Source organism: Taeniopygia guttata, chromosome 1 (genome assembly GCF_048771995.1).
Source record: "Taeniopygia guttata chromosome 1, bTaeGut7.mat, whole genome shotgun sequence".
Classification (NCBI taxonomy): Eukaryota; Metazoa; Chordata; class Aves; order Passeriformes; family Estrildidae; genus Taeniopygia; species Taeniopygia guttata.
The window spans coordinates 25,026,622-25,038,741 of NC_133024.1; the positions used below are offsets into that span (position 1 = coordinate 25,026,622).

Consider the following 12,120-nt stretch of genomic DNA (forward strand, 5'->3'; position numbering starts at 1 on the left):
TTTATGGTGGCTTTTGCAAGTGCAAGCTATGCATGGGCTGGGCATTGCTCCTGGCCTTGCTTTCTCTGCTTTCCACTGCAGCAGGTGAGTCTAACCCATGCATAGGTAACAATACATTCCCACACCTATATTTGAACCCCAAAAGGCAGCAAAATATGGAGCATGCCAGAGGCACAGCAGTTTGGCTAATTTCCCCCTACTCACTACAGTATCAAGCATTTATATATCCCCTTACAGTATTTTCTGATTCCATAATGCTAGTGGGATTTGAATGCAGATAATGTTTCTAATCTTGACAATCCTCTTGGCTCAGGACCTTGGGACAGAGGCATCTGTAATCTAAGAGCACAGCCCCTCCTCCTCCTGCTTTTAAATTCATATTACTCGAAGTCTTGGCCAGCCAGAGCCCTTGCCTTTTTGTCAGCCTCTATCTCTACAACACGTAGCTTCAACAGCTGCACAGAGACATGGAGGGTAGAAACTGTCCTGGAAGAACTGGACATAACAGATCCTGCAGTCTCTGAGGTAGAGCAGGAGTTTTGGGCTGGCAGAGTTGGCTGAGAGCATGAGCAGAGAGCCCAGTAGGTTGTAAGTGCATGTCCCATGCACATTTTGCAGCCTTATTCTCGTGTTCATGAAGCCTTTGCAATGCATACTTTCTACCTGTAGGATCCCAAGCTGTGTCCTGTGCAGCAGAGGTGTGAGTTTGGCAGCACTACTCCTTTCTCCCATATCCCTCTGGTAATAACCATACTTAAATTTGGATGAATGTCAGGGGGTGAGTGGCCCTCTGGGATGTGTGGGAGGTTCAGCCCAAAGTGAAGCTTGAGTACTACCAAGTATGCAAGAATCCTCTCATCCTGGATGGTGTCAGCAGTTACAGGCACTCAGAATAATGGGTATGGAAAGGCACAGCTCCCTGCCCAACATCTCAGCTTCACTCCCACTGTACCTATCTGAGTCTAGCTGTGATGCTGGGAAGTTTTGGGAGATTTAAGTAGTCTCAGAGGGTCATTCTGAAAGTCTAAGTTATACAGCAGCAGAAATATCACTGTCTGCCTGACCATGTTCCTATTCCAGCTGCAGGCAGCACTGATAGTGCCAAACCTTGCACTTGTCAGTTTTGCTGCTAAATGGCAGACAAAAATCCCTCAGAGAGGGTTAAAAATGGGGGTGGGAGGGGTGGCTGCCTCAGTGACTGCATGGTCAGTTTTCATTGTGAAGTGACATTATGGCATTCTGGCCTGGATTTTCTTCCCACTTCTCTAGCACCTGCCCAGAGCTCCCACAGACAGTAAGGTTCATCTTTCTCAGCTGCTCAGGCTTGGGAGGAAGGGTGGGGGGCATTTGGGTGTCTCTGAAAGCCATCACGAGTACGCTTCTCTTAACCATGGGGAGCTTTCTGGTTTGCTATTTAGCAGTGGAGGAAGAAAAAAAAAACTCCAGCAATGCAGGGAAAAGAGCAACAGGAAATTATGAGAAAACATCCCTCTAGGAATCTACACTCCTCTGCTGCTTCTCTCCTACTCTCTTTAATGCTGCAGTTGATGCTGATGGTCAGAAGCTGGTTGATGAAATGATGATGATTTTATATCCCAAAATGTTAGGTTTTTATTTTCAGAAACAGCAGGAGGAGATGGCAAGTTTTTAGTGTATTCCCCCAGAAGTTTTGAATCCTTACACGGGACTCCTGCCTACACGCTATAGTTGGCTACTCTGTTTGAGATACTGGGCAGTTTCTTGGAGAACAGAGGCTATTCTTTATTTTCCTAATGCTGCGATGTCCCCACTAGCACCCCCTTGCATACCACACTAGTAATATCTTGGTCTTTTCCATAGTTCAGGCTGTCCTGAAGCACTGAGGTGATCAAAGAGCAGGGCCAGAAGCCTGCTGAGCAGCTGCCACTAGAGAAGTCACTTTGCTGGCAGTGGGGACTGAAGGAGAGTAAGTTGGTCCCACCTTACTACACTTTTCCACCACCTGAGCTGCTTGGAGAAGCTGAACCTCTCCTCCTAGGGATCACTACTCCTTGGACTAAAAGGCAAGTCCCCAAATATGGAACACGCAAAGGTCACTCCCTCAGAGCTGGCTTTCACAGGTAATGCTTCAAAAATGCTGCCCTGGAGCTTTAATTGTTGCGCAGCCGCTCAGCGGGGTCAGACATACGGCAGCGTGCTCTCTGCCTGCCTCTCTAAAGGTTTCACATAGCTAGGGCTGTATTTTTATCTGCTCCTGGCATCCCTAATTTTAGCCAGCTGCAAGCCAAAGCACAGCCTCCCCAGCCACGAGCTGACTGAGGCTGGTGCCCGTGCCACTGAGCACCCATGGGCACAGGGGCCACCTGCCACTGCTCCCAGCCGGTCCCTGCTGGCACGACATCGCAGATGTTTTGGCAACTCAGCTGTGCAACCTGCATGTCAAGGGCAAATGGGGACTTGTGTGTGTGTCATTGTGTGTGTGTGCTGCCCCAGGAGTCTGGGCCTCGGTAGGGGCCACTCCACTAAGCTGCCCTTTCCAAAACAGAGACTGACAGTGTAGTTTGGAGGCTGTCCTTGTCCTTGATAAAAGTGATGCTGTTGCTCCCTGGTTCTCCTTCTGGCCTCAGAAAAGCTGCTTTGAAATTGAAGGCTGGATGTTGCTGTGAAGCTCATACAGACCAGAAAGCTGGGTGCTTTAAGCGGCTGCTGGAGGAGGGAGGCGTGCTTGGTATTAAGCCCATTCACCTACACATGCGCATGTCATTCCTATGCCTCTAGCTCTCAGGAAAAAGTCAGATTTCTCCAGTTTCTGACCCAAGTGAGTGCAAGCCAGTGCCTCTGAAATCCAGGATGCTGCGGGCGAGAGCTGGGAGCTCCCATCTTGCATCCACAGGAAGGATCAGCAAGGCAGGGCCCTGGGGGAGCAGAGTGGTCCTTGAAACAAGAAAGACCTTTTCCCCAAAGAGTGAGCAGAGAGAAATAAGAACTGAAGAAAGCTTTAAATATACACAGCCCTCCTTGCACTGGGTTCGAGGTGTCAGAGGTCTGCTAGCTGATGGCAGTGTCTCCTGCCAGGGCCAGACAGGGTTCCCAGAAAAAGAACATATCATGTACAGCAGCTGGCCTTCACCGGAGCTGTGTCAAAGAGCACGCAGGAATGAGCACCATCAGCACCACTCGGGAGGGAGCGCTGACCCTCCGAGGTGCCGGAGAGGGGAGGAGCGACTGCCTGGGAATTGAGTTCTTGGTTGCTGCTCACTCCATTTCCTTGGGCAAGTTTTTTTTTCTTTCTCATCTATGTAGGTAAATCCCAATGTGCAAAGGGAAAAAAAAAAAAGGAGAACTTGGACTTTGCTAAGTTCTTGCACTTCTTTCCTAGGCCATGGATTTCATGCCTGATTGCCTGTTATTTAGGGACAGAGGCTGCAAAAGGACATCTTTGGTCATCAGACTCAGAACCATGTCATTCAATCTCTGTCACAAAACAGTCACTGTCCATTTAAAACTCATTGGACTTTTCTCCCCTTCCTCCTCTGGTGATTAGGGGCTTTGTAGTTCCAGACTTGTTTTATTCATAGCCCATTTGTCCTTAGGCTTTGCGCTTAAATAGCTCTTCTCCCTCCCGGGTGTTTAAAAAGAATTATCATATCCCCTTTCCATTCTTCCCACAAATTAAGTTCAGGCAGTCATGGGCTTTGATTAGTTTGGTTTGAGATGAAGGGCACTGGCAGATCAGGCTCTGGAGTAAGGTCAGGGTGGGCAAGCATGGCATGGCCACCCCTACCCAGTGTGCCTCACAGAACAACAGCTGCCCCAGCTTGTGGTCAGATCCTGCAAAATGGCAGGGTCCAGGGCAGGGAACTTGAAATGCTAACTACTAACACCACACATGTCCTCTGAGTAGGTGAGTGTGAGCTCAAGCTAGCCCTTCTTAGGCCCCTCACTCAGGATAAGACCAAGAAAAAATTCTCCATTGTGAGCCTGGTGAGACAATGGAACAGGTTGCCCAGAGAAAACATGGATGCCCCATCCCTGGAAGTGTTCAAGGCCAGGCTGGAGGGGCCTTGGAGCAACATGGTGTGATGACCCACCCTGAAGAGGAAATCCCACCTGATTCAGTGGAAGGTGTCCCTGCCTATGGCAGGAGGGTTGAAACTAGGTAATCTCTAAAAGTCCATTCAAATCCAAGCCATTTACATTTGTATGAAAGGTATTTCATTTTACAAAATGAGACCCTGCCTCCTGAGAACCAGCCCAGCACAAAGACATTGGGAACTCTTGCTGGCACTTTTAGGAGAACCTGACTAGCATGGCAGGATGGCAGGACCAAAGAGGATGGACTTTGCCACATTTTTCCTCAATTGAATTTCTGAAGGGAGGGTTGGCTCTGAAATTTCTGAGTCTCCATGCAGCTCAAGGTCTTGCATAGAAACGGCCTCAAATTGCACCAGGGGAAGTTTAGATTGGATATTAGGGAAAATTCCTTCATTGAAAGGGTGGTCAGGCCCTGGGATGGCTGCTCTGGAAAGTGGTGGAGTCACCATGCCTGGAAGTATTTAAAAGTTAAGTAGATGTGGCACTCAGAGATATGGTTTAGTGGTGGGCTGCGCTGGGTTAATGGTTGGACTCGATGATCATAGAGGTGTTTTCCAATCTAAAATATTCCATTATTCTATCACATCTCCAGAAGTTGTCTGCAACAGCTGGACTGTGATAAGAGCTCTACACTTCAGGGTCAAGAAAGGCCACAGAACCTGAGCAGACTTGGCCTTGTACTCTGCCAGCAAAGCAACCAAAGCTCAAAGGGGTCTGCCATGTCTCCAGAAGACATTTGTATTCTTTAGATCCTGGGATTACAGCTGGTTTCTGCTCATGTCAGAAGAACTCAGGTTGGTACAATCCCCTCCCCAGTCATAATTTAGCAGATGAGAAAAGTGCCTTTCAAAGCACAGCTGTGGCTGTGAAAGTGCAGTCTTAGGAGAGATGCTGCTCGTGCAGCCAGTCCAAAGTCACTACTTGGAACGGTCAGAGAGACTTCAAAGAAAGAAGCATTTCAATAATAGGTAATTCAGCCTTGGAAATTATTTTGGCCACACTTACACAGAAAGATCAAGGCACAGAGTTGTCCCTAGATGTCAATGTGCCCATCTGTGAAACAGGGAGCTTTCTGTAACCTGTTTTTGTGACTGGCATGTCAGTGAGTGAAATCCCCCTGGGTGCTACTGCTGAACATCAGTACTCTGCTGGCTGTTGATGAGTTGAGACCTACTTACATGGCCTCAAAGGGGAAGTAATCAATGCACACATTTTCCTTTTCTTTTCCTTCCTCCCTTCCTTATTTTTTACATTAACTTATCTGTAGTGGGAGCACTTCTTTTGTAGACATAGAAGTCAAAACACCTCTTTTATTAGAGGCTCTTGCACTGTAAGCTTCTGCACATATCTATCCAGCCAGATGTCCCTCATCTCTCACCTTGAGGACTTGTTCTGCAGGGATCCAGAGAACTGAGAATTTCTGTGACACTCACAGAACATGTCTTGCATGTACATACTTATACCTCAACACTAAATTTTGTTGAGCCACTGTCCCGTAAACATGGCCATTTTCAAAGAAAATTTGTGAAATCTGAGTTTGGGGAAAAAAAAGAAAAAGGTACTTAAAGGAAGGGCTTGGGTTTATATTTCTATTTTTACTGATATTTTATATATTTTTAAGATTTTATGTTTATATACTTAGAGATGGGGATAAAGTAGAATCTCATCTCCTGGTTCCTATGGATTTTTGGGATAAAGTACACAGACCTAGACTAATAAAACTTTATTCTGTGTTGCATCAGAGGCAGAGAGAGACTTTTTGCTATGTATTACATGACTCTGAACGCCTATGGGAATACCTGCTCTCAAGAGGGTTCAATACCATATGAGTGAAACTACCCCCAAACCAGCTGATCTTGTACTACTTTTTCCATCCTGAGCTGGAAGCTGCAGTAGTTTCAGCACTTGGAAATAAATAAAGTAGAAGGTAGAGCTTACACACAGTTTAATCCTTGCCTTTTACTGGACTCAAAATCCTTCTTTCCCTTTCACACTACAGGGAGATACTGGCTGTGTTTTCCATGTGTTACGGAATTGGCCAAATATGTTCAGGAGTTTCACTTTGTTCTGCCATTTATTGCTAGAGGCTGGATTGATCTTAGGCCTCATCTGGAGAGGGGAGTACCACATCCCTCTTCTCTTTCCTCCTTATCAGACTGGTTTGTGCTAGGGCCGTTTTCCATGAACTTTCAATCCAGGGGCTCTGTTACATTGAAGGGACTAAAATATCTGGGCTTGATGAGCCTCTCTTTATTAAGGATATTACACATGCACACAGATGGCAAGGGAAGAATGGCAGGGAAGCTGGGACTGAGGGAGTTTTAGCAGAAAGAGGATACCAGAGTGCATCACAGGCAGCCTGCTATCATAGTGAGAACCCCTCAGCTGCTGGAGATCTTCTCAAGTGTAAAAGGAAAGCCCCTAACACCAGTGCTCATTTATTCTTGCTACATGATTCCTAGAGACAGGGGCTGGCCCACTGGAAGGCAAAACTCCCTATTTAGGACATTCAGAAATGAGAAAGGAGAAGGTTTTAGAAGTGATGGTAGGAGACAGGGTGAAATATGGTAGAGGAGATAGAGATGAGAAGAAAAGCAGAACAGGTATTTCTCAGCTTCACTGCTTTGATCTTTTCCTCTGTTAACCCTTCTTCATTAAGGTTGAGACCATTTAGGACAAGTAGCTTTTTCTTTTATTTGTGTGTTAAACAATTATTGTGATTGCTTGGCTGTTTTGTCTCCTTCACTCTGCTCACCACATGGAGCGTGCAGAGTTCTTGCAAACATCACCACAGGGTAGGAATGGCTACTGTTATCTCTGGGACTGCTTTGATCAAACTCCCCATTGCCCTTTGTAGAGGCTTTTCCCTACTCAAGGTGCAGGTGCTTTCCAGTAGCTAGTGGTGAAGAGTGGAGTCATAGGAGAAAGGTACACGAAGGAAAGGAACCTGAGCTGCAAAACAGCCTGTGTTCATGGTATCTCTGCCCAGGGTTGTCTTCCTTCCCCAATTCTTTTCCATCCTAGCCAGAAAGGTGTAGGCATCTCAAATAAGTCCTTTGGCTATTTTTCCTGGCAGACCAACCCAAGAGACCCCATCTTTCCAATCTGAGGGGCTGGCACTGCCACCCCTGGACTTATTGTCATGAGCTAACAATGGTCCAAAGAAGTTGCTTTTGCTCCCAGAGGGGTTCAGTTGTCCCTGGAGCCTGTTGTCACCAGGTGTCACCCAGCAGTGTAGGTGGTCAGAACTGTTAGGACCACTTCATAATGATCATCACCTTCATTCCCCTTCTAAAATGGAAAGTGACCCTGGGCTGCGTGGGGGTTTGTTGATCCAGTACACCTGGATACAGGGAGCTGAACACTCCATGTGCTGTGCCAAATGCAATATCAACTTGATGACATCATCCCTTTTCTGGTGACAGTGGGTGTGCATCCTCAGCTTTCGACAGTGTCAATCCGACACACTTTTCTTCTTTCTTGGGAAGGACATTTTTCTTATCATATCACTTCTTGGTCTGGCTGTATACATAGTTATGGTTTAGTAAAGTCCTTAAATAAATGCTTAACTTTACTTATGTGCGATCATGTTCTCAGTTTGATTTCTTAAGTAAATCTGGAGTGGAACACAAAAGCCTTGTGGTTCTCTTGTCTCTCCCCTGCCTATAAGGTGCCTTCTAATAAGCTTTCTATCTATTGGCCCTTTTAAACCAAATTTTCCAGAGTCATTGATCTCAAACATAATGAAGCTATTGCGAGTTTTGTGAAGAGCAAAGACTTGAAAGGGAAAAGGCCAAAGTGCCCTGAAAGAAGGAAATGTTGCCGTATGAGCTCAACCCCCATGGAATTTCAAAGAAAATATCTCTCTTTAAGAGAGAGCATCAAGTGTTCTTCACTCCTGGGAGAGGCCCCAGTCAGAACTTGTTACTGATGAACTACATACTTCAAGGAAGCCATGGTGGATCTCTCTTGCTCTTTTCTTTGGTGTCTAAGGTAATTCTTCATGTCTTTGATCTTTGGAATTGTACATTTCTTATAAGGCACATGTGAGAGAAGCAGATAGGGTGGACTATTTGGGGATTTTCTGGACTTAAATTCTTTAAGCCCATGTGCCCACCCACACATGTCCCTGAGACAATCTGATGTAACAACCCTTAACCACTAGCTCAGACCTTTGCTTTTCTCCACACCTGCCTGTGTGTTGGATGGAGGCTCACTTTTATTCCTAAGGATGGAGACTGATGACATTGTATGGAAGAGGACTAAAGGCACACTCTATTGCCAGGCTGTGAAAACAGCATGCCTCAATGTGGAACAGCAGAAAAATTGTCAGTAAAGTTAGATGTTAGGAAAAACATGTGGTGCTCTAGAAAGGAGCATCTTATCACATACAGCACCCTGTTCTGGGAACCTCTGAAGACAGCTGGCAGGGAATGGTGAGGACTGGAGTATTTACCTCTTAGATACTTCATTTCAGGTGTAAAGGACCTTCAGCACTCCAAGTCTTGATCCCTGTGCTGAAATTAGATATGTAAAACCTTCCTGAGTGAACTTTTCTCAGGTTTGGCTGGAAGGAGAGCCCTGTCACTGCTCCTGTGCCTACAGAGCAGCTCACTACTCTAAGACTTGCTCAAATTACAAGAGAGCTGGGTTCAGCTGCTGACTGCTTCCAGGAATAATGATCCCAGGCAATTCATCTCACAGGCAAACAGCTCCACATCTCAGTCAAGGAGCCACTGCATACATTTCTTTCCTTCTCCCTGTGCTGTGAAGTCCAGCAGCTGAATGAGCTCTGACAGGGAAAATTAAGAGTTACTCCCTATGGTTCAACACATTATGGCTTGAACTGAGGGAGTTGAACGCTCTCACAAGAAGGAGCAGATTACAATCTGGCTTACCCACTCCTTTCAGAGTGCTCCCATGGTTGAATTAGTAAAGAAACTGGGAATGTAGCACCATACTGGCCTATGTCCTATGCAGAATAGAACATATCTTCTCTGTTGTGTTCTGAGACCCTCTCCCCTTCTGATTCCCTCTGGGTGACAGAAGCAAAGAAGTGCTCAGTCTGCAGATTTCTCTTGTGCTTGGGCTGTCAGATTGCTGCTGCTGCAGTTCCCAGTCCAGGGGAGGGACTGTTCTGAAACTGTGATACATGCACTGAATCAGCACTGCAAGTGCTTTGGAAATTTTGAGGTCAAAGCCACAAGTGCCAGTTGATGTGTGGCACCGTTAGCTGGAAGCTGAGCACTAGGGGACTGGAGCACTACAATTATGTAAAGTCTGCTGCAGGTCTAACCCTCAGTCTCTTGCCCAAGGTCACATAAGAAGTCCATAGCAGAGAGCAATTGGAAACCAAATAAATCACCAGAATCCTAAGCTAATGTACTCATGGCTGAGTCCAGCCCTGACAAAGAAAAGCTTAAGGGCAGATTGTATTGCTGTCACACCCTTGGTAGCATGGGTAATGGTGTCATGAGGACTCAAACTGATGGTAGACATCAGACCATAGAGTCATGGAAACATGGAATGGCCTGGTTGGAAAGGATCTTAAAGATAATCTAGTTCCAAGCCGCTGCCATGGACAGGGATACTTTCCACTATGCCAGGTTGCCAGTATTCCATTCAATTTGGCCTTGAACAATTCCAAGGATGGGACATGTTTCTGTCAGGTTTCTATAAATGTGTATCTAGTAACTGTTTGATACCTATCAAGTACAAAATAGCCAGCCTATTAACAAAAATGTCATTATACTACCAACACTACTCATTTCAGCTGGAGTTAAAGCATTACTTTTTTCTTTTCTTTGCCAAATGGTATTTAATCACTCACCTGCAGAAAGCAACCATTGCCTGACAGGAGAGTAAAATCTGGTTAGTTTTTGGATCTTTCTTTCTGGTAGTCATCAGGCTTGCTGAAGAGGTCAGCAGACCTTGAACTTGACACTGAACCTTTTTGGGTCCTATCCCTCAACAAACATATTTTCTTATTCACATTTCCTACACTCTCAGGAGTGCAATGCATTTTCTCTCTGGATCTGATAAATAAAGCTAAAGTGTTTCTTCTGCAATTCTGAATTACTATTTTTTTTCAAATATGTCTTTTAGTTAAGAGGGAATATTTACAAGCTCCTGGTAAGAAACATGCACCTAACAATCAAGGTTTCCAGCTGTATGATTCCCTAGATTACAGCTAAAATACAAGAAAGAATTCTACAAATCTACATTGTCACTTTTACCATGATTTATTTTACTGAGGATTAATGAATCATTCGTCCACAAAAGAATTGACAACATTCTTTTTCCATCATAGAAGAGAATGGTTGCATTAAGAAGCAGCTATAGACTGATTCCAAGCAGGCAACGAAGTGTCAGAAAAACAAAAAGGGATTTAATGCTGCACCAGCAGGGAGCTTTTGAGATGGGGAGCTAGGACACCCATTTGCTGCACAGCTTGATAAAGTTTCTTGGCTAACTGCTCCTAGTGGGATAAAAAATGGGACTCAATCCAGAATACAAGTGGGATACTGGCTTGCACAGAATGAGAAAGGATCAAAAAATTTCCAGCTATGGATTCAGGTGCTGAGATATGGAAAAGCTGAGCTGAGACGAGTTCATGTTTCTGAGATTTGCAAGGTTACTTGCTATTGCCTGAGCTTCTGGCAGACGATCCAGAAAAGCTATTTCCCAGCAAACTAAGAAGAGCACAAAAGAGGCTTTTTCCTGGGCTTTGCAGAATTCAGGCAGGGGCTAACTGAAATCCAACTAAACAAACTTTTGGATGCCCAATGTCCCCTGCATGAAACCATTTGACTCTCCTGTCCTGTGGGTCCTCTCCATGACTCTGAGCAGTGCTGTGATACTGACCCCGACTGTAACATGCAGCGGCACTTACCTCCAGGACCATCTCTGTCATCTGGAACTGCTTCTGGGAGACCTTGTCAGAGCTCACAGGCTCATGGAAGAGCAGGCAGAGCATGTCATACTTCTTCAGTGCCTGCTTGTAATTCTTCTCGTTCAGGTCGATCACTCGGTCTTTCCCATCGTAAGTAGGGAAGTTCAGTCCCTCTTCTGCCTTGCAGCAGAAAAGCAGGTAAAAACCTGCCAGGATCCAGCAAACTGCCTTCATAGGGGAACCCTTGGACTGCAGCAAAGGGTGGTTAAATGTCCCCCTCTTTCTTAATTTGAGAAGAGAGGGAGACCAAAGACTCCAGGAGAAGTTAGAACTAAGTTTCTCTTAGTTTCTCTAAGTTTCTCTCTGCTGCTTTCCTAGTGTTGAGCCCAAACACTGCAAGACTGGTGGGGAGCAGCAAACTTTGCTGTCCTGTACTCACAACAAAGAGAGAGACAGACGGGAGAAGCTGTCAGGCCAAGCCCTGGATACCTTACATAGCTGTGTCCAGCTCCCGTGTCATTAGGAACTCCATTTTTAGGAAGCAGTTGTTTCAGGCTAAAAATAAACCCTGCAATGAATAAAAAGGACAGATATGACACCATTGAGGGACTTGCTGGCACTCTGCATCATCTGAGAGAGAGGGAGTGGGCAAGACAGAGGGAGTGGAAGATGTCAGTCCTGGGAATATGCAGGCAAGGTTTGAGAAGGGACAGACTTCACTTGCACAGGGAATCAAGGCACAGGCTGTCCTACTAAGTATTGACAAAAATAGAAGGTATTTACTGCAATTTATAATAAGGGTATCTCTCTTTATATCCCTTTGGGCATCACAGTGATTAAGCTTCTGACAACATATCTCAGGTTAAACAGTTTCAGAGCCTCATCTGCACCACTAGAGGAAAAGTCCTGTTTCCTCAGCAGCAAAGGAGGTGAACACTCCTGGGACTTCTTTCCCCTGCCTGGAGCACCATTTGGAGCTGCTAGCTGACATTCAAGGTGCTTTCTGAATCACATTCTCTACTTGTGGGGCAGCAGGAGAATTGTTGCCCCTTGGACCTGTAATCCAAAAGGAGAGGGCAGCTTATGTTGCAGCCTCCCATTTTCACAGCCATTCCCAAGCTGCATACATTGCTGGAGCATGGTTAAACCTTATC

At 45.7% G+C, this 12,120-nt stretch overlaps 1 protein-coding gene across 1 annotated transcript in view; it reads right to left on the minus strand.

The window, feature by feature from the left end:
- CASQ2 (calsequestrin 2) overlaps positions 1-11,394 on the minus strand; it is a 33,166-nt gene extending 21,772 nt beyond the window's left edge. The window contains exon 1 of the mRNA XM_002188476.7: positions 10,967-11,394. Within this exon, the coding sequence (XP_002188512.1) occupies positions 10,967-11,200 (234 nt within the window). The 5' untranslated portion in view covers positions 11,201-11,394. The remainder of the gene's footprint in view (positions 1-10,966) is intronic.
- Positions 11,395-12,120: the final 726 nt, after the last annotated feature.